The sequence below is a fragment of the Pelophylax lessonae genome (genome assembly GCF_965119305.1).
Source record: "Pelophylax lessonae genome assembly, chromosome: 3".
NCBI lineage: Eukaryota > Metazoa > Chordata > Amphibia > Anura > Ranidae > Pelophylax > Pelophylax lessonae.
This window is the reverse complement of record NC_138770.1, coordinates 141,414,806-141,437,920: the sequence shown is the minus strand read 5'-3', so window position 1 is coordinate 141,437,920 and position 23,115 is coordinate 141,414,806. Positions and strand designations below refer to the sequence as shown.

The following is a 23,115-nucleotide window of genomic DNA, read 5'->3' as shown; positions in this document are numbered from 1 at the left end:
CCGCTCCTGTCTGGTCATGTAATCCGGCTCCCCTTTGCCAGCCAGCAGTGGTAGCAAAGAAGGAAGCCATGGCTGGTACGTGGGAGCCTACTATGGGTGATGTCACCGCTCCTGTAATTCCCAGCTGCTATCGAGTGCTTTCATCTCTCCCCTGCACCTGTCGCTGTCTGACACAGAGTCAGCATAGGTGTTAGGAGGGGGTAGGGGGGGCATTTTTAAGACTAGTTAGGTTTAGGCTGGAATTTTTACTAAAAAAAAAAAAAGTGCAATGCATCATTATCGGAACTGCTACGGGGGATGTTCAAGTCAAACCAGGACTTTTGAGTTTATATAATATTAGAACAGGTTTCAAGCAGTGGAAATTGCATTTATTTTTCGACATGCTCCCCTGCTACATTTATACACTTATCCCAGCTATTGACTAATCCCTGGAAAGCTTCGGCATGCAAAGATTTGTCAGTACCTGAACTATCCTAGGACAGCCTGCTTCACTTCATCATCAGTACTGAAATGCTGACCTCAGAGGAACTCTTAGGGGTCCAAACAGGTGGAAATTACTCAGGACAAGGTCCGGGCTGTAAGGGAGATGCGGCAATACCTCCCAGCCGAGTTGCTGTAATGCGCACGTAGTGCGGTGAGCTGTATGAGCTTGTGCGTTGTTCTGGAGAAACAGGACGCTTTTTTACGCAGACGCCTATGTACACGACCATAATATTCACTATTAATAGTGATACCATGGGGTAGAAAATTCAGGAGTAACGCCACATTTGTCCCAGAAAACACTTGCCATCACTTTACCTGCAGACCTAATTGTTTCAAAATTGTTTTGGTAGTGGTGATTTTGTGGTGGAGCTGTTCCATGCATACACGAACATTGTTGTCTGCCATCTTGATTAATGGTCTCTGGACTGGCCCGCAACATGTGGGCCGCCTATTCATAATAGAGCACACTTACCACTTACTACTGCGTGTAGTACCGCCACGCTAGCATCCCTTTTTATATCTGTAAAATTAAAAGTCCTGGTTTGACTTGAACGCCCTTCGTACCTTCACAGCGTTCTAATTTAGCCACTGGTGTGAATGAGCCCATTCTCCATTCTCTCAATAAAAAAAATAAAGGTCAGATTTATTTATTATTGCATTGTGGCAATCCACTTTGTACCTTGCAATAACAAATGCATTCATCTACATTGGCACCCCCAACACACAAATGCCCTTGCTTCCAATGAACCTGTGCTGCACCACTCCAAAAGGCATGGCATGTGCAATATGGGCCCAATAAAAGTTCCAATACATAAAGTTGCTTGTCCAGTTTTCTGAAAGTTGCTGGGCAGTGGCTGCCCGCTGGAAACTCATGGGCTGTCTTAAGCCCCGTACACACGTTCAGATAATCGGACGACTTATCGTTCGCATTTTGTTGCATGATACTAACATCGAATTCAACAATGCGTACAAACCGTATGATTTTTGTTGTACGATTCAGGAAAAGCTTCCTGGTTGCTTAGCTACGTATCAGATGGTGCAAAACAAAAACAATGGCAGCCAGGCTTTTTCTGCGCTATTTTAGTGTTTCTGATCATGCACGGTGTTTGTCGATCGATTTTTAGCGGACGCATAGTGTACTGATGAAACGATTGTCGTTCGCGGGGCTATCGTACGACAGAAGTTTTCCTGTTTGTCCCTTCGGATTTTGTTGGATGAACTGTCATGATCGGCTGTTGAAAGCTGTGTACGAACGATCAGATCAGGTCGAAAGCGAGTTTTATCGTACGATTATCAGAACGTGTGTGCGGGGCATTACTGCAATGCATGCTAATGCGCTAAATGTACTCCTATTACTGCATGCAGTAACAGAAAAAGTCTATACAGTTTTGGCTGGGGTTCAACTTTATTTAATGGCTTACTGTGAACAGTTATTTATTTTCACTGTAGCACTGAAATACTATGACCTTTTTTGTCAGTGTTGATCATGCAGTAAATGAACCAATTGTTATATATGTCACGTGTAACGCCCAGGAACATGTATGTCATTGTAAATTCACTCCCCCCCCACCCCCTCCACTGCACGCTGACACCACAGACCTGTACTTGCATGACCTCTGGGTGGAACAAGTTCTCTGATTTGCAGAGGAGCACGTAAGCTGAGGTTTTCAGTGGATGCTTTTCATCCGATTAAAAGGACAAACCCTGAAGATCAGGAAAAAAAAGAATAACGAGCATACGGCATTTTTATGATCAGTGTATCACTATTGCTGCTGTGCGTTTCTGTTGTTTACAAAGGTGAATAAAGTTACATGTTGTATAGGAGGCATCTGTAGACCTTTTTATAGAGAAGAGTTTAGATCCATATTCTCTTGTATGAGTGAGGATCTGTTGTTCTACTTTTTGTTTAGTGTGCAATTAGTTGAGCGCTGCCACCTCTCTATCCGTGTTGCCAACCTACTAGATTGAAATCTACTGACACAACACCTGAAATTAACTGACCCAACACCTAATTTACTGGTACAGCCAAGTTTTTATTGGCATTTCAAAAAGTAAAAATATTAGTAAGTATTTAGGCTTCAAACAAGTACAATATGCAATTAACATGATTTAAGGTAGATATCAAGGCAAAAAAACATTTTCTTATTTTATTTTCGATAGTAAATGGCTCAGGGACAGGATTTAGGAGGGCAGGAAATTAGAATGGACAGGCACACACACATGAAATTTAATTACTCTCACAGTGACAATGACAGCAGTATGCAGCAGCAAAGATGATACGTCCCCTCCTGAGTCACAGTGACAGTCTCTCCCCGGCAGATACATACATATTCACCAGCACACCAACGATCTTGCACAGCAGTCCGAAGAAAATTTTTATTGCAAAAGGTTGATCCTTTTGCAATAAAAAGCTTCTTTGGACTGCTGTGCAAGATCCTTAATGTGCTGGTGAATATGTATGTATCTGCGATGAATCTGGTGTGCAGCTGGTGATCCCTGCAGCACCCAAAACTGATGTGCCTATACCCAGGAAGGGGTGCGATGGGAATATGAACTATTCTCTCCCTGCCAGGTGGTCCCTTATGGACAGTGGCTGTGCCAGCCTTTGATTTGTGTGTAGTACACACTCTTCAGACTCACTGGAGTTGATTTAGTAAAAAGGGACCTTTTTAAAGGACAACAAAAAATTGCTAGGTACTTACCATTTATTTAGTTAAAAAAAATGATATACACAGTCCAAGCGCTTACAACCAAACACCTCTTGTGAAGGAATAAACCAGGTGGTCACTTTAAAAATTCCAATACCACACACTGTTCCACCAGCCCCGAGCATAGGATATGAATGCAAAGGATTTTAGTACAATGTATGGACAGCGCACAGTGATGGTGTGTATAAGAGAGAACCCATAGGCAGCAATCAAAAGTAAAATAAAAGTCAGTTTTTATTAACAGTTAAAATCAAAGTGTGCAAGTTGGTTACCACACGGCCCTGGGTGGCTGTGGGGAACTTGAGGATAAACCCTTCACAGCGATCAAACCGGAGCATGCGCCGCTCTCTCTATCCAGATCTTGGGACCCTTGGATGGAAAAAATCACCCTCTATAGAGCAGGAAAAAGGATCCAGGTGGAACGCCGCCGGCGCGTGTACCGGCCATTGTAAACAGGTGCCACGAGCAGCGCAACTTCCGGGAATGATGTAATTTAGTGAAACAAGCCAAGTGCAGGAACCAGCATGGAACGCAAGCACACCATGTTGCTGTGACTATGCGTTTCGCGCGCATGCGCTTTGTCAAGTTAGTTTATTTAGTACTGCCCCCAAGTCCTCCTTCACGTGGCCATTGAGCTGCATCTGTTGGATTTCAGTGGCAATAATTAGCGGATTCGTGCCGCAGGAATGTCAGGTGTATATGAATAGTATTGGCCGCTCAGACTATATAAACTAAAGGCAGGCTGACAGCGGCTGCCACAGTTTACATGTACTTGCACACAATGCGGCTACCTGCAGTTAGGGACAGATGTCCAAGCTTGGATGCAGCTGACTGACATCCGTCTCTAACTTCAGGTGACCCCGTGGTGTGTGACTACATGAGAACAGTGGCGGCCACTGTCAGCAGTTTATATAGGCTGAGCAGCCAATGCTATTCATATACACTTGTCATTCCAGCCGGAAGAATCTACAAATTATTACCGCTAAAATCTTTGGATGAAGCTAAATGGCTGCGCGAAGAAGACCTAAAACCTCAGGTGAAATGTGTACTGTTACAGAGACGAATCCCGAACTATCATGGGGTATATATATAATATATATATATATATATAATATAATGCTTATGGTGATAGATGAAGAAGTATCAGCATGCTGAGGCAAATGTTTTCACTGTGTGCCAAGTTGTCGTCAGCAAAGCCCAATTTAGCGCTAATAAAGTAATCTGCCCAAAGTCATACTATTATTTTCATTTTCTCCCAAACAAAATTGGCTGTAAAATGTAGAAATGTGTTGGACGTTGGATTGTAAGCTTCATTATATCAAGCACCAGTAAGGGCTCAGTTTACCATTAGGGTTCTCATGAGTTGGCGCCTAAAGCTGCGGTGTTAAAGGATTCACTAGCAAGTCTTAAAATATGAAAATTGTGGGAGCGTTTCCCTATTTGTTTCCCTCCTTTTGGTCACCTTTCGATATTTGAGTTTAAATTTGTCAAGAAAACAATAATCATCACATGACCTAAGGGGCGTGGCTTGTACAGAAGCAGTTTATTATTCAGGTGTATTCATCCCCAGTGATGATGTGATTGGCTCAGGTGCAGCATGATACAATATTTTACATTGGGAATAAAATGATATCGCTCTCCATTAGAAATAATGACCGCAAACGATATCCAGCAATAAAAACTATTGAGGAGACTGCAAATGTGCTACTACCGGCCAAGCCCGAGGCTTCATTAGTTGATGGTGTGGGATTTAGTTCTGGGCTGCAATCCATACAAATTCTGAAACATGGAGGAATGTGTATCCATGAAATAAAATAAATAACGGAGTGGAAAATCTCACTTCTCAGAAAAAGCCGGGAACACTAGCAATGTTTACATACAGAATACCCAGCTGGAAAGCATCATTACATTATGCAAGCACAATATATGGCTCCCTCTAGTTACAATTAGGTGACATGTCACTTGTGAAATTATTGCTGGTGCTTTTTTTAGTGGTTGAGGGACTATAGCCCGCAGATTCTCTCTAGCTGACATTTACATCATCTTGTTTCAAAAAATAAGCATGAGACCATTATTTAAAGTGGCTCTATCATTAACATTTACAATTCATTTGGCATAATAGTGCACATATTATCATAACAATATCATATTATCGTCATTATTTCCAATAAAAATGTCACTTTTTTTTTTTTTGCTATAAATAAATCCTTCATGGGACTTGAAGCCATGGCGGAGGGATCACTTTGCCTGTGGCTAACAGAACATCGAGGAGGCAGTCTGTTGTTTTCTATCAGACTGTCCATGCCTGGTAGATTTCTAGGGATATAAGTGAATTAGAATGGCACAACACTGGGCATAACTACTTAACAGGAGGCAGAAGAGCTGGCATATATAAATGGCAGCTATGGCTGCTTCCATGTAAATACTACTGAGATGTGAACCCGGACAAAATATTTATAGGGTATTCAAGGATGGTAAATTAAGCATGTCCTGCTGAAAAGTGGATGATGCTACTTTGAAAAAGGGGAATTGCTTATTAAGGATACATGTTTAAAAATGCTAACTAAATTCTGTTATACTTGGCTTAGATCAGTGGACAATATGGTCTAAGAGCCTACATCTGGTAGGGTAGCACTCTTCTTAGTCAGAGCCTCCCCGTAGGCTTAAAAGTGGATGGTGGAACCCAGCACCCCTCTTTTACCCAGCACCCCTGATGGCACCCCTCTGTCGGGCAGCATCCCTGATGGCACCCCTCTGTCGGGCAGCATCCCTGACGGCACCCCTCTGTCACCCAGCATCCCTGACGGCACCCCTCTGTCACACAGCACCCCTGATGGCACTCCCCCTGTAAACCAGCACCCTTTCTATTGCACTCCCCAATTGCCCAGAACGCATCCCATTTCACCAACCTGTCACCCAGCACCCCTGACAGCACTTCCACCATCCACAAGCATCCTTTCTGTTTCATCCACCTATTGCTTAGTACTCATCCTCTTTCACTAACCGCATTCCTGATAGCACCCCTGCATCACCTGGCACCCTTTTCCCCCACTGTCACTTTCCCCTTTCTAACTCACCCAGCGCCCCTAAAAAGAACCCCATCTATCATACTTGACAGCACTTCCCTGGCACCAAACACCCCTGCCACTGTTCCTGCTGACACCACCTCACTACTCCCCCTTGTCACCCAGCATCCCTACCTGTCACACAGTAGCAATGACACTCACCAAGCAACCTCCAACTTTACTTTCCTTCACTGTTCCTCTCATCTTGATTTAAGGGGGCCCTACGTGGCCCTGAAATGCCATTGGTTCTAGGTCCTCCAAGTAAGGCTCCCAATTGAATATTCTTGTACTTCCTGGTATGAAGCACACTTGAATGCTGCACCTGCCCACCTAGAATGCAGTGCATGGTGAATGGACAGCCCAGTCGGAGTGCAGTAACATTGGGGCCTATGCCTAGCACTGTGCAGGCATTGACCTTAGATTGCAAGCTTCACCCTGGAAAACCATTATGTGACTGCTTAAGTATACTCCTTAGATAAATGTTTCTGCGTTTTATAAATATGTAACAGTTTCAATTTACTCATTTTTGCAGGCTCAAACAATGAATTACGTGGGTCAGTTGGCTGGACAAGTATTTGTTACTGTGAAGGAGCTGTACAGAGGCTTGAATCCCGCCACTCTCTCTGGATGTATAGATGTCATAGTGATTCGTCAGCCCAATGGCAACCTGCAATGTTCACCCTTTCATGTACGCTTTGGGAAGATGGGAGTTCTGCGCTCCAGGGAGAAAGTGGTAAGGATGTGTTAATATGATTAAACTCATTATATGAGTACAGTTATTGTGTGGATCCTACAATAGTATGAAGATGGGGACATCCTCATTGCTGTTTTTGGGCCTGACCTTCCAAGATGTAGCCCCTGTACATTCTGGGGGACATTTTATAATTTCTGTCTCAGAGCCAGGCAATGCTAAACAAGAGCAGCGAGATAGATCATGATACAGATGTACTGCACTACTGCTCGATTCTTAACGCTCACCTCCAGGCACCCCCCCCCCCCCACAAATGTGTGTAAAATATTCTTGTTCCACCCCTTACACCCTTGCTGCCTCCCACCAGTGTGACAACGAGTGGGGGTTTCCTCTCCCTGCACCAGCTGTCATAATTTTTAAAAATAGCGCGGCTGTGAATGGGAAAAAATTTATTTTTAGGCGGACGGTAATCATCCGCTCTCCCATAGAGGAGAGCGGGGATCTGACAGGTCTGTCTGTGCACACAGAGCGGAGACAGATTTGTTATCCCCGCTGAGCAAAATGAAGTCCGCCGGGCTGCAAGCCCATGTGAAAGAACCCATATGTGGTATCTCTGCATTAGCTAGGGTTGTTCTTTGGTGGTGGGTTATGGTAGTAGCAATAAATATGCAGCTACATTTAAATGTTTGTTTTTTCTATTTTGGGCCAGTTCTCCTTTGATTAAAAAAAAAAAAAAAAAGAATTGAAATATCCATTACCATTTACCACCAAATGAAGCCCAAAATTGGTCCTGAAAAAAACAAGGTATAATCCGCCTGGATGCACAAAGCAGTTGCGATGATATGTATGGTTTTACAAACACATGTCAAAGTTACAAAATTTGTGTTCAGGCATTAGCATTTGTTTTACCCTCCATCTCTAAGGGGTTAATGAGCATTAAACTGTGGATTCCCCACTGTTTGTTCCTGCCGTTGGTCTTTAAATTCCTCCCTGGCTGCCCTGAATTAGTACTGCAGAGCAGAGCAGACAGACACAGCCTGCTCTCGTCTATGGGCGGTCAGATGTAAATGGGCTGCCTGTCAGTTTACACCCGACTGTCATCCGATCCGCCAAACAGATAGGGTCTTTTTTTTAGCAGATAGAATCGGATCAGGTGTTGGTGGGTGTCAACATAAACATATCTGTTGAGACCCGCTGCTCCATAAAGCAGACTGGAGGGTCCCATCGGGTCCGCCAAAAAACTGCTAGGCGGATCCGATCAGTCTGCTCTTGTGAAAAGGGCCTCATCTAAAATGCAATTTAGGGACCAGTATATTCTCTCTCCTGGTCTTCCTTCCGGGTTTGAAGCCTCTGGCTACAGAAGTGGTCTGGGGAACAATGACGTCACTCCCACGCATGTGCATGGGAGCCACCGTTTACGGAACAGGCTCTGAAGGTCCGGCATACAGTGTACCTGAAGCACAAATCCGAAATGGACTCCAAGTTTAATACTAACACATTTGAATGCAAAAAGCACACGCAAACTAATGGCGTGCATTAATAAGTGTCCCTATCTGTCTCCACTTCAGTGATACATCTGTCTCAGACTTTTCCACATCTGTCTGTCTGTGCTGCCTGGGACTTCAGGCGCAGGGGTTTAAATTGCATAGAAAAACTGCAAAGAATGTGATAAATTTGAGTCTGCCCATTCTGTGTCTAATGGTGCCATTATTTTCTTGATAAACGTTCCTCTGTGCCAGCCCTGCACAGACCAGATAGTATGAGGAACTCTTCTGCAGCACTGGTGTTTTTTTTTTTTTTCCCCTAATATTTTAAATAGTTTTCTTTGTTTTGGATAGAGCATGGAAGGGTTAAATCCTCTTTTTTTTTTTTTTTTTTTGCCGGTGTACCGTAGGGGAAATGCCCTCCCTTCCTGGCCCAGAGGCACTACAGGAAGTTGGAGGGGGATTCCCCTCAGTTGTTCCTAGATCATGTGACCCTATTCGAAGAATTCCCCTCACCTCTTGTTCTGGGGACAGTTCTAATGTTTTGGACCACCCCCCACTTTCTTTCTCACGAACAACCGTCACCAGCACAAAAAGGGGGTGAATCTCCCCAATGGGGAAACGGACAGCAATAAACACTTGAAAAAGGGTCTAACCTTGCCCTACTCTATCCAATACTAACAAAAAAAGGTTTTGCCTATAAATACACTGTTATTTACCTTTTAGAGAGTCTCTAGACTATACCTGTCTAAAATAACCTGTTCTATTCTACTAGGTGGACATTGAAATCAATGGAGAATGTGTGGATCTCCACATGAAGCTGGGGGACAATGGAGAAGCCTTTTTTGTTGAGGAGACCGAGGGTAATGAGGTATGATGTGCTTAAAACATAAAAGTTCTAAAACCCTGAGGAATCCAAGTATACGTTCCATATTGGACACCTTTGTCATTCATGGTATTGCTCTGGTATACAAATCTTTATCAGCCATCCCGGTTGGGAATGTGGCTCGTCTCCTGTACTGCATAGGCCAATGAGGCCTTCTAGTATTATGATGGACCAATAGTACAGAGAAAGAGGGGGTGGACTAGGTTTTATTTCAGGAACACTAATCAATTATTGTATCGTTGCAATGTTAATTTTGATGTCAAATTTGGATTTAGTTTTAGTCAATCTTTTCATTATAACGCCATTTTAGTTTCAGTAGTATTTTAGTCATCTGAATTGTTTTAGTCCTATTTTAGTCAACTAAAATCGAATGGGTTTAGTTAAGTTGTAATGCATTATTTAAGCATAACTCATTATATACTCCTGGAGTAAAAATCCAAGAACATGTTCCTATTTATGGTATTAAGGTATGAACATCCACTACAGATGCAGATTTAGCCGTTGTTATATATAACCAGTGTTAATTTTGATATCAAATTTCAATTTAGTTTTAGTTAGGTCTTTTGACTAAAATGCCACCTTAGTTTTAGCCTGGGTTCACAATAGTGCGTGTGGAACACCGCATGTGATTCACATAGGAATCGCACCGCATTCCTGTGCACATCACATGCGATGTCTGTGTGGTGCGATATGAGCCAAAGCTTTTGTTTGCCTCAAATTGCATCGCATCTGCACCAAAATGGTGTAGGATCCTTCCCCCCCCCCCCCATCTGAAACGCGTGGCACCCATGTGGTGCGATTCTTGCAAACTCATTGCATTTGCATTCTGTTTCTCATTGACACCCACAGCAGATCGCATGGACGCTGTGCGATTGCTATGTAGTGTGATGCAGGGAAATGCAGCGAATCGTGTGTGCGTTTTCTGCATCGCATCAGTGTGAATCAGGGCGAAGCCGTATTTTAGTCATCTGAATTGTTAGTTTTAGTCGTATTTTACTAAAATATTTTTGCCGACTAAATTAACACTGCATCCTTGAGATTCAAAGTTCCAATATGCTCAATAACTAAGCTGAGCTCAGGTGCATCCACCATAATGTGCATGCTGTGTTGTAGTGCTGGCAAGTTTGGGAATTGCAATGTGTTCAGTTTAAAATATAGTACAGCCGTTCCTCAAGCTGTGGCTAACTGACCCCCCCTCCCCCTCCACCTGATCTGATGGTGCCTGCATAGTTTAAGGTCCAAAGCCACTTGGCAGAGCCAGCAAAGGTGACATTCTGGTCACTACTGTAGGGTACATTGTTTCCTTTGACCCCCCACCAATGTAAAGGGTATTTTGAACTTTTGGCATCATTGACCCCAGATGGACTAATCTTTAGGGGTTCCCTGACACCTAAAAATGATGTCAAGGGTTCCTTTGGGTTAAAAGGTTGGGAAAGGCTGGCACAGTAGCAGAATTTGGGTAAATATGCAACAAAACAATACTTGTCTGTGTGTTTAGTAAGGGGTCATCACAGCAAACCTTTATTATATTGCAACTTACCAATGTTGGATATGGTAGAAGAGTACCCAGCCTTTAAGGACCCAACTGACAGGAAGGCGGAGGCTGTGGCACGCAATTTGTACACCCTGGCTGGTTTGGCCCTGAGACTGATATTCACCATTGCCCTGGTGTCACAGACTCTGACAGAATGGGCTAAGCTTTTGCGCTGTGACATGGAAGGGGAGTAGCTCTATCCTGCCTTTGCTGAGCTGGTGGACAAGCTGGTCCAGGGGCTGCAGTTTCTGTGATGCCTCTTTGAAGGCGGCTCCCCTAGTGGCTCAAATGCTGGTCTGCGGACCAGACTTCTAAAAAAGTCTGACTGATCTTTCATTTGAAGGAGATCGCCTGTTTGGTGCTACCCTTGATGACATCATTAAAGGTCTTGCAGGGGGGAAAAGTACCTTTCTTCCGCAGGCTACTAAGGGCAAGGACCCTCGTTGTAGACGTAGGCCCTCCTTCTTGGCTCATACGTTTTTTTTTTTCTCGTCCCTCAGGGTCGACTTAAAAGGGATCGAAGCCCTTCTGGGCCTCCTTTGGCGGATCTAAGCGAACTTGGTCTGACAAGTCAAGAGCAGGCTTCTCCAGACCCGCAGACAAGGCCCCTTCAGCAGGAAGGTGCTCCCTCCCCTGTATCTGGGGTGGGGGGACGTCTCCCACTCCTCGGGCCTTTATGAAAGTGTTCGCCCCGGTGCTAGCATTGTTACGCCAACGGGGGTTCGCAGTACTGGGCTACTTGGACGACCTCGTTCTGCGAGCGGAATCTCCTACAGCTCTGGTGGAATACCTGGAAATCACCATACGACCTTTAAGGGAGTATGGCTGGATTCTGAATTTTCAGAATTCTGCTTTGGTTCTGTTCACAAAACTGGACTATCTGGGTCTGACTCTGGACTCGGCCTTAGCCAGGGTGCTCCTTCCTCTGGACAAACTCCAGAAACTGGAGGCTGCAATTCGTCTCCTGCTGTCCAGCATATGGTCATCCCTCCGAACTTGCATGCGGGTGCTGGGCCTGATGGCATCTACCTTTTTGAGGCAGTTCTGTTTTCACAGTTCCATAAGAGGTCCCTGCAAGAGAGATTCTGGCCAAATGGGACAAGAATCCGCAGTCTCTGGACAATCCGATCTGGCTGAGCCGGGGAACGAAAGAGTCCCTGACATGGTGGCTTCGTTCTCCAGCGCTTCGCGTGGGCAAAATCCTTCCTCCCCTTGTATTGGACAGTGGACATCACAGATGCCAGCCTGTCCGACTGGGGAGGTGTCCTCGACAAAAATTCTGCTCAGGGGATCTGGACACTGGAAGAGTCTAGACTCCAAGCAATCACAGTGCCTGGAACATTGGACGGATCGTCTTCAGGGATTTCCTGTGTGCATTCAATCGGACAATGCCACAACTGTGACCTGTCAATCACCAGGGTGGCACAAGAAGTGTCCTGGCTTCTCTGGAGGTAGCCGGCATTCTAAGGTGGGCAGAACGATTTGGTTCGTTCCAGCCCTCTCCGCCGTACACCTTCCAGGGGTGGAAAACTGGCAGGCGGATTACCTCAGTCGGCAGGCGTTCGACCAATCTGGAGGTGTTTCGTCAGTTGTGTCTCCGGTGAGGCATCTCCGAGGTGGATCTGCTGGCATTTCGGCTCAACAGAAAGGTGCAGAGGTTTGTGGCTCGGTCACGGGATCCTCTGGCGGACACCACAGATGCAGCGGTGGCCCTGTGAGGTCAGTAGCGTCTGATTTCATCCTTCCTTCATCTCAAGCTTCTGCCAAGACTTCTAAGCAGGATCGAGGCAGAAGGGATTCCGGTCATCTTAGTGGCTCTGGACTGGCCTCGCAAGGCTTGGTACGCCGATCTGGTGCTGCTGGTTGCCGACATTCCTTGGAAGCTTCCTCTCGGGGAGGGATCTGCTGCCCCAAGGGCCAATCTTCCACCCTGCTTTACAGTTGCTGGCTTTGACATCTTGGCTGTTGAACGCCAGGTGCTGATGGATCGAGGTTTTGTCTGAGTTGGTGATTCCAACGCTGTTAAAAGCTAGAAAATCTACTTCTAGGAAGATCTTTTATCGTACGTGGAAGACGTACATTGCCTGGTGTGAGTCTCTTGGGGTTCATCCTTGGTCTTTTTTGGTGGCTTGGATCTTGACCTTCCTTCAACAGGAGGTTAAGCAGAAACTGGCCTCGAGTACTATCAAGGGTCAGGTGTCTGCCTTAGCGGTCTTCTTTCAACGCCCCTTGGCCACATACTCCCTCATACGTACCTTTCTTCAGGGAGTTAGACACTTGACCCCTCCAGTGTGGTCTCTTGCCGCCTTGGGAGCTCAAGTTAGTGCTCTGTCTTCCAGAAGCCTCCTTTTGAGAATCTTTGAGAGATTACCCTGCTTATGCTGCCCCAGAAGGTGCCCTGTTTGGTGGCTATCAGCTCTGCGTGCAGAGTGTCGGAATTGGCGGCGTTATCCTGTCGTTCACCTTACTTGGTAATTCACAGAGATGAGTTTTTTTTTTTTTTTGTCACCTCTGTCCATTGTTCCTTCTTCAGGTAGTCTCTGAATATCATTTAAATGAAGACATTGTGTTGCCTTCCCTGTGTCCCAGGCCAAAACATCAGAAGAAAATTGCTTTGCATGCCTTGGATGTAGTCAGGGCAATTAGGGTGTACCTGGCAGCTACAGAGTCTTTTAGGAAGTCAGACTCACTATTTGTGCTCACGGATGGGCCTCGGAAAGGGTTGTCTGCTTCCTCTGTGACCATTTCCAGATGGATCAGACAGACGGTGGTTCAGGTCTATTCCATCAAGGGCCAGGTTCCTCCTTTCTCTGTCAAAGTGCATTCTACTCAGGCGCTTAGTGCCTCCTGGGCCTTCCATCATCAGGCGTCAGTGACGCAGGTTTGCAAGGCAGCCTCCTGGTCGTCGGTGCACACTTTCACAAAGTTCTAAAGTGTATGTGTTGGCATCTGCGAATGCTTCCTTTGGCCGCAAGGTTTTTGCAGGCTGCTGTTTATAGGATTCGGTCCTCTTTGAGGGTGAACTGTTTTCAGGTGAGCTCCAGTTGTTTGGTTGAGCTCCTGTTTATCTGGTTAGCTATAGTTCGCCTTGGGAGTTTCTTTTTCGCTGTTCCCATTCCCCCATGTTTAACACTACTTTGGGACATCCCAATGGTTAAGAAGATCAGGAGCTGTGTCCGTCAATGAACGAAAGAGGAAATGGGATTTTTGACTTACCGTAAAATCCATTTCTCTGATGGTTATTGACGGACACAGTACCCACCCCTCTGTGGAGTTTTAATTCTTCTGACACTACTTGTAACAAAACTGAGTACCTAATAGAAGAGAGAAGGACCCCCTGGGACTGCCCATAGATGTAGCCAGACTTTTTTTCTGCCTAGTGTCCTACTCCTGTAGGGGTCAGTATAACCCAATGGTTAAGAGGATCAGGTGCTGTGTCCATCAATGAACATCAGAAAAATTGATTTTACAGTTAGTCAAAAATCCCATTATTTTAAACGGAACAGAACTGTTTGCTGTAGCTGCTAAATGGAACTAAACCCATCGATTTAACAGTTTCAAAAAACAGTTATGTTCTCGGCACGGAATGTAACTGTCACATTGGTTGTGCTCTCAGCCAAATCTTAAAACTATTCAATGACTGGTGTCATAACTGATCAAATGTGCAGCATAATGGCAGTTAAAGATCGAACTGAGGCCGAGATGGCAGCTTCCTTGGCTGAAAAGAATAGGAGGCTTTAATTCTGCTTTAAAAAGTAGAAGTTGGGAGTTTGACTTCATTGTTTATCTAAATCTGCTATTACATCTAATACTAACTAACCCTAGACTGACAGTGCTGCTGTCTAAAGGTGTTGTTCTTTCACCCAGAGTGGGGGCACTCTATTGCAGAAGGCATGTTATTCACCAGGGGAAAACAGCAGGGGGAAAAAGGCCTACAAATCTAAAACAAATGCAGCCAGCACATCTGTTGATAGGTAAGCTGCAGTATATTACATTATTGGTTTGGGGTTTAATACCGCTTTAAGAGTCAGCTGTATTATACTAGACATATTGGTATCATACTTCTCCTTGCAGAGGTTTCAGTCATCACAGTGAAGAATATACTAGAAAGTATCTCCTATTTGTGAAGGTGACATGAGAAATGAGTCAGCTTCTATTTTCTCATGTCTCTGCTCTGACATTCTGCAGAATACAGGCTGGCCACATTCATGTAATACCCCAGTGATTTCATGGGTCACAGACAGACGTGGTTTTGTCTTCTCTTGGCAGGCTCCTCGGTACTCAAGCTGTGGAAGGGCCAGTCCGGAGTGGGTAGGGAATTTCTTGGCAAGATCTGTGAAATGCTGAACTATAAGCAGCTACTTTCCTGTCGATTTACTGGACTGATAAATGAATAGTCTTACACAGGCCCTCTGATGGTGCTGTCCTAGTGGACGTCTCCTGGTTACATCTCTCCCTTTAATGGCTTGGTGACTATTGGACAAGATTCTGAAATGTGCTCCCTGACCTCCTTTGGCAGAACATACAGTCTCTGTGTAACCTGTGATAATGTTGACAGCAGCCCAACACAAGTTGACATTATGTCCATGGCTAATGCTATCAGCAAACTGTGCAGCTATGCTAAATGTATAAAGTCCACTCATGGCACTTCATTGCAGTTAATGTATTTTTTTTTATAATTGCAACTGTATTCCAGTGCAGTTGATTTTGCAGCACAAATGTTTTTAATTGGCGCAGATGTTTTCAGAACTTGTACCAATAGGTTGTACATTTTCTGTGCTAATAGGCGTGTGGTGCAAATGCATATGCCCACCATATGCTTTTAGGCTTGCCGTCAGCCATTTGACACCTGCCTTCTCAAGTGGCTAAATGCTTGGGGGAAACTGGGTAAGAATGCCTTTCCCGTTGCATTGCTATGATTTTTGATCATTGTCGACCTGGGTTCTGTAATTTGGTCAATAAAAGCTTGGATACTATGTTGCAGATTGCTGTGGACTTTTTCAAGTGACTTTTTTTTCTTTAAAGGGGAGCTAAAATCTACATACATTGCTGTCCAAAGGTCCTGTCTTTGGAATCTTCTGAGTGGCAGTCTTCCGGCCTCCTCATTGGCTGGTGAGTAATGTTACTCCTGCGCATGTGCAGGAGGCCATCATTCCTGCACTCGGAGACCGGCCCAGCACTGTAAGCTGAACTGCTCATGTGCAGCTCAGTTTACAGGGCCAGAGGAGATGGCACACAGGTCAGAGCATTTTATTGAAGAAAGGACAATAAAAAAACCTTCCTGCCTGCAGTTTTTTACAGCGGGACTTTAGCTCCACTGTAACCATTTAAAAACAAACGAGCATGCTAGCTGTCACATTTGATTGTGCTCTCAACCAAACTGTCAAACAATCAAATGGTTGGTGTCATACTGGATCACGTGAGCAGCTGCAGATCAAACCATGGCTAGGATGGCAGCTTCCTTGGTGGAAAAGGATAGGAGGGTTTAGTTCGGCTTTACATTGAAGACTGATAGTTTCCAGAATCATAACAGAACTGACAAAATTAAGGGCAAGTTCCAGACCATGTGATATTTTATTGAGGTGATAGTACAGGATGTTTAAATGTGGTAATAAACCTTTCCAAAATCATAAAAGTAAGTAATTTACCCTAAATACTACTCTCAGCTTATCTCATAACCTTCTAAAGTGGCGCCATAAAGCAGGTACCTCCAGGCATTTGATTAAGTTATTGTCGGAGCAACTGTTTATAGCCAGATCACCAGCATGCTGGGAATATCAACCACCTCTTATGTGGGCCATCCCTGCTCCCAGGCCCTGCAGCTTTCCTATTAGTACAACACACTGAGAGGCCGCTGCTCCAGGTCAGTCCACACTGTCCAAACCCCACACACCTGCGGAAAGGATGCTCACTCAGACTGTATGCTGCACACTAGGTAAAAAAAAAGAAATCCTGGATGGCCACACTCTTAACTTGATCCAGTTTATTCATGTATAGTAAAATCCATAGGCAGAAACAACATACAGTGGGGGGCATAAAGCAAGGTTGAAGTGTTCCGTGCATTAGCGCTTAATCATAACCTCCTGGAGGTTATTATAAGGCGCTAACACACGAAATGCGACAACGTTGCTTTATGTCAGTCTCCCACTGTATGTCGTTTCTGCCTATGAATTTTACTGTATATGAATAAAATGGATCACGTTGGAGTGCGGCCGTCCTGGATTTGTTTTTTACCTAGCTTTCCTATTGGCTCGTGAGGCTGTCCATTCCGTTTGGTGGCCAATAGGAATGCCTGAGAGGAGGTGGGCCAAGGATAAACTGGGGAGGCTGGTCCATATTTGCATAGTAGATCGCCTGGATTGCTTGGGCACTCGAAGGATAAACTGAGGATGCCCACTCTTTGGACCTGGGGCAACCTTAGAAGATAATGGTAACTTTAACCTCTTATTGTTTTTGTACCAAACATTTCTTGCACAGAAGCAAGCTTAGACTGAAATATAACAATACAAAAATGCTGCTGCCAGTACTGCATTTTCCAGGGAAAATATATTTTGCAAATGTAACTGATGTCTCCCTTCAGTTCTGAGCCTCTTTTATGGAGTCCGAAATAAATGTTTATATCCCCCCTAGTGTTTGGAAGAGTATCTGGACACATTGCAAGGAAGGTCTTCTGGAATTCCTGGCACAGCCATAACATGGCACTGTTGCAGTTTGTAGCCTCGTCGTTTAAGTAAAAGAGGCCAAATTTTGTTGCAAGGAGTATTTTCTTTAAAGAGTTTATTTTTCCACTGTGACATTCAGATTTTGTGGTTCAGCCGAAAAATCTTTAATTTTGTAATGTTATCTGTTAATAAAGAAAAGGTGGTGGGGTACTTTCAGTAACTAGGTTGTCTTGTCTTGTCACAGGAATCCATCCCATCATATTTGGCAACCTCGCCTATCTTACTGGATGGAGAATCTCTCATGGAGGCCCAGCTCAAGAGAAGTTCATTAGAGTGGGCTAGAGGTCTGGACTCTGGAGGTTCTTCCCAGAGCCCAGGAAATACTCACTTTTCCCAACCCAACACAGACAGTGCTACAGGTGGATCTGTGAAGAAGAGACGGAAAAGGAGGAGGAAACCCAAGCTGGATAATTTAAAGAGAGACGATAATGGTGACACAACAGAAGATGATGACATGTTTACCATGGAGATGAGCTCAGAGGAAGAGAACGAACAGCTGGAATCTGCCAGGTAGATTTCAAAGTGCTGGGGTTATAGTGGGGGTTTCCTTTATTTCTAATGCCAGTTTTCCAGTTGATTAAAACAGAAATTTTTAACTTTTAGGTCAGAACCCCAAAACTGATCACCCATTTTTTTCGAGCCGCCTTCTTTGGCGCATGGTGACCTTTATCTTCCTGTGGAGTTTTGCTGTTGCTTGCCTTTGTGATCTCTCTTTTTTTATGTGTGTATTTTTTTTTTTGTCTTGTAATGGTCAAAGTTTTTTTTACCTTTTTAATACAACCTCCCCTCCCCCTCAAACTTACTGGAGCCTGATCTTGATCCAGTACTGTGCCTGACGGCAGAGGCTCTCTCCATTCTCTCCCTCTTCACAGGAGGGAGGGGCAGCAGCAAGAGCCATTGGCTCCTGCTGCTGTCCATCAGATCCTGTGATGAGGGTGGGGAGGGCTGGCCTGCCCGTGCTGTCTGTGGCTATAGATGCAGGCAGCGTGGCTCAAGATAGAGCCTGCACGAGTGCCCCCATAGGAAGCAGCTTCCTGTGGGGGCACTCGCCAAAGAGGAGGAGCCAAGAGCACCGGCAAGGTACCCCAGAAGAGGAGGAACAAGGGCTGCTCTGTGCAATACCATTGCACAGAGCAGGTAAGTATCTTTGTTATTAAAAAAGAAAATCACTTTAAGCGCAGCCACTGTTCAGCACCACTAGGCAGGAAGTACAGCAGGTGTTGGTAAATATAGCTGTCTATATCGAAATTTAAAGCTGTAATTGAGACAACCATCTTAAATACAGGAATTAAATACATATATAGGGGCTGTTTTGCCTGATAAAGGATTTGTTTTTCTGTCTATCCAGTCCTGAGATTTACACAACTCTGCCACATAGCATAGCTCTGTCTGGCTAGAAGGAGACCAGATTTTTATTTGATGCTTAAGTGACATTTATAGTCTTTTTTTTTTTTTTTTCTTTTTCCTCTTCTAGCCTGGGATTTGAAAGTAAAGGGGATGCAACACCCCAATAAGGTCATCTTTCTGTCAGTCTGCTCTCTCTGTCATTCAGCTTATCCTTTGTTAGCATTGCAGCACACCTGTTTGGCACCTTTGTGCTGCTTCCCTGTTTCCCAGTTTGAGCTTTACTGTACAAGGGATTTCAAAAAGCTAATACCACCAAGTCAAGTTCAGGTATTTACAATGCTTAATTTAAAAAAATGCATTTCAGTGATGAAATTATGCATTTAATTAATTAGGAGCAACATTCATTAGCTTTTTACATCTGCCTGGAGTTCAACTTTAGATTACAGACTATAGAAAGATGATTTGCAGACTGGTACTTGCTCTTAAAAAAATCGTAACCTTTATTCCAAAACCACAGAACACAACTGCCGATAAATTCAATTGACACGTTTCGGCCTATAAGGCCTTAGTCATAAATACATTTAGACACAAAACTTTGAAATATATAGTGACTCTACATATAGTAGACTCCACACATTAATTGTCCTATTTGGTTATAGACAATTGACAAAAGGCAAAATAAGTTGTGGTATGTGCTAAGGAGACCCATGTATATACCACTAATGTTCACAAACTACACAATAATAGTATACATAGAGAAAAAGCAAAACCTAAAAAGTTAATAAAAGTAATTAAACAAGTTGTAAAGAGACCAGGAGAGAGGAGAAATACTGGAGAGAGACAATTTTAATGTAGGTGCAAATCTAGATCCCATCTCAGGTTTAACCCCTGAGTTGATCTAGAATTGAGTCTGAAAATTCACCATGTCTCTCTTCCCAGTAACCTTCTCTCCCTATCGCCTCCTCTAGAGAGTGAGAAAGCCGTTCTATTCCTTTAAAACCAAATGAGGAAAGGTCACCCTAATGGCATTCCTTAAAGTGACTTGTTGCATTGGAAATATTTTTAAAATTATTTTTGTTACAATAGTGTTCCCCTGTTCGGGTTCTCAAGGGATGTGTGGTGCAGCCCACATATTGTAGGTTGCATGATATACAAATAATCAGATTAACTACAAAATTTGTGCCACAGTTGACATATTGTTGTATGGTAAACTCCTTACCTATAGCCATGGCAACAAAAGTTTTTTTTTTTTTTTTTTTTTTTTTTTTTAACTCGGCACACTCAAATGACAGTATCTACAAGTCTTAATAATTCGAGGATAGTTTCCAGGGTATGCCAGCCAGGTGGGTTGGCATTGTTTCGATGAGAAAATATTAGGTGATCAAGCATTTCCTAATGTGGGTGCTCTTCGACTGGCAAAACGACAGCCTGCTTGTAATATCCCATTTAAGCCTTTTGTCTGTATAAGGTATAGGCAAATTCCTTTTTTATTATTTTAGTTATTTGAAGATATTCTTGAGAAAATGTGGTTACAAAGTTAACGGTTGGCCTGTTACATTGTTTCTGATAGTAGGAGGTTTACCTTGATTACCTTTTCTATTTCTGGACATGTCTACTAGCAATTCCTCTCTATTCTTATCACCTCGGGGGTTAAACCTGAGATGGGATCTAGATTTGCACCTACAGTGGGTACGGAAAATATTCAGACCCCCCTTAAATTTTTCACTCTTTGTTATATTGCAGCCATTTGCTAAAATCATTTAACCACTTGCCGACCGCCGCACGACTATCTACGGCGGCGGTCAGCCCCTCACAGGCAAAGTGACGTAGGTCTACGTCGCTCGCCTGTGAGGGTTTAGGGAGCGAGCGCGCGCCGCCGGAGGCGCGCTCCCGCGTGGTCACGGACCCCCCCCCCCCGCGCGTGTGACCGGCGGACCCGATCGCCGCCGGCCACTCTGCGATCGGCGGGGGAGAGGGAGAAAGTCAGGCAGCTTGTGTAAACAAGCTGCCTGTCATTCTCCTCTCTGTATGAGAGATGATCACATGGATCTACTATGTAGATCCATTGATCACTCTGCATACAGTTGAAGCCACAGCCAATCACAGTTAGAATCACGCCCCTAGGGACACACACAGCCCCTCCCTCTCAAATAAAGTTAACCCCTTCACTACCAGTGTATTTTTACAGTAACAGTGCATATATATAGCACTGATTACTGTAGAAATGTCACTGGTAACCCCAAAAGTGTCAAAAATGTCAGTCAAGGGTCCGATCTGTCCGCCGCAATGTCGCAGTACCGAAAAAAAAATCGCAGATCGCCGCCATTACGCGTTAAAAAAAAAAAACAACAAAAATGACAAAAATCTTTCTCTTTGTTAGTAAACGCAATAACTTTTGCGCAAACCAATCAAAATACGCTTTTTGCGATTTTTTTTTTTAACCAAACATAGGTAGCATAAAACAAATTGGCCGAAAATATAAAAAAATTTTGATTTTTACATTTTTTTTTGGGGGAATTTCATATAAAAAAAAGGGAAAAATATTGCTATTTTTGCAAAATTTACGCTCTTTTTTTGTTTATAGCGCGTGATCAAAAAATCGCACAGGTGATCAAATACCGCCAAAAGAAAGCTCTGTTTGTGGGAAAAAAAGGACGCCAAATTTGTTTAGGTACAGCGTCGCACGACCGCGCAATTGTCCGTTAAAGTCACGCAGTGCCGAATCGCAAAATACCCTCTGGTCGTTTAGCAGCCAAATCCTCCGGGGCTTAAGTGGTTAAGTTCATTCTTCTTCCTCATGAATGTACACATAGCACCCCATACTGACAGAAAAACACAGAATTGTTGACATTGTTGCAGATTTATTAAAAAAGAAAAACTGAAATATCACATGGTCCTAAGTATTCAGACCCTTTGCTGTGACACTCATATATTTAACTCAGGTGCTTTCCATTTCTTCTGATCATCCTTGAGATGGTTCTACACCTTCATTTGAGTCCAGCTGTGTTTGATTATACTGATTGGACTGGATTAGGAAAGCTACACACCTGTCTATATAAGACCTTCCAGATCACAATGCATGTCAGAGCAAATGAGAATCATGAGGTCAAAGGAACTGCCTGAAGAGCTCAGAGACAGAATTGTGGCAAGGCACAGATCTGGCCAAGGTTACAAAAAGATTTCTGCTGCACTTAAGGTTCCTAAGAGCACAGTGGCCTCCATAATCCTCAAATGGAAGACGTTTGGGACGACCAGAACCCTTCCTAGAGCTGGCCGTCCGGCCAAACTGAGCTATCAGGGGAGAAGAGCCTTGGTGAGAGAGGTAAAGAAGAACCCAAAGATCACTGTGGCTGAGCTCCAGAGATGCAGTCAGGAGATGGGAGAAAGTTGTAGAAAGTCAACCATCACTGCAGCCCTCCACCAGTCGGGTCTTTATGGCAGAGTGGCCCGACGGAAGCCTCTCCTCAGTGTAAGACGCATGAAAGCCCGCATGGAGTTTGCTAAAAAAACACCTGAAGGACTCCAAGATGGTGAGAAATAAGATTCTCTGGTCTGATGAGACCAAAATAAAACTTTTTGGCCTTAATTCTAAGCGGTATGTGTGGAGAAAACCAGGCACTGCTCATCAGCTGTCCAATACAGTCCCAACAGTGAAGCATGGTGGTGGCAGCATCATGCTGTGGGGGTGTTTTTCAGCTGCAGGGACAGGACGACTGGTTGCAATTGAGGGAAAGATGAATGCGGCCAAGTACAGGGATATCCTGGACAAAAACCTTCTCCAGAGTGCTCTGGACCTCAGACTGGGCCGAAGGTTTACCTTCCAACAAGACAATGACCCTAAGCACACAGCTAAAATAACGAAGGAGTGGCTTCACAACAACTCCGTGACTGTTCTTGAATGGCCCAGCCAGAGCCCTGACTTAAACCCAATTGAGCATCTCTGGAGAGACCTAAAAATGGCTGTCCACCAACGTTTACCATCCAACCTGACAGAACTGGAGAGGATCTGCAAGGAGGAATGGCAGAGGATCCCCAAATCCAGGTGTGAAAGACTTGTTGCATCTTTCCCAAAAAGACTCCTGGCTGTATTAGATCAAAAGGGGGCTTCTACTAAATACTGAGCAAAGGGTCTAAATACTTAGGACCATGTGATATTTCAGTTTTTCTTTTTTAATAAATCTGCAACAATGTCAAC

The 23,115-nt window shown here is 44.2% G+C and overlaps 1 protein-coding gene across 2 annotated transcripts in view; it reads left to right on the top strand.

Annotated features, from left to right (window-relative positions):
- The window catches only part of LPIN1 (lipin 1), a 289,491-nt gene that overhangs the window by 140,681 nt on the left and 125,695 nt on the right, over positions 1–23,115 (top strand). For both annotated transcript variants that reach the window (XM_082252224.1, XM_082252225.1), the window contains exons 2-4: positions 6,789–6,989; positions 9,207–9,302; positions 17,758–18,083. In XM_082252224.1, the coding sequence (XP_082108350.1) occupies positions 6,789–6,989; positions 9,207–9,302; positions 17,758–18,083 (623 nt within the window). The remainder of the gene's footprint in view (positions 1–6,788; positions 6,990–9,206; positions 9,303–17,757; positions 18,084–23,115) is intronic.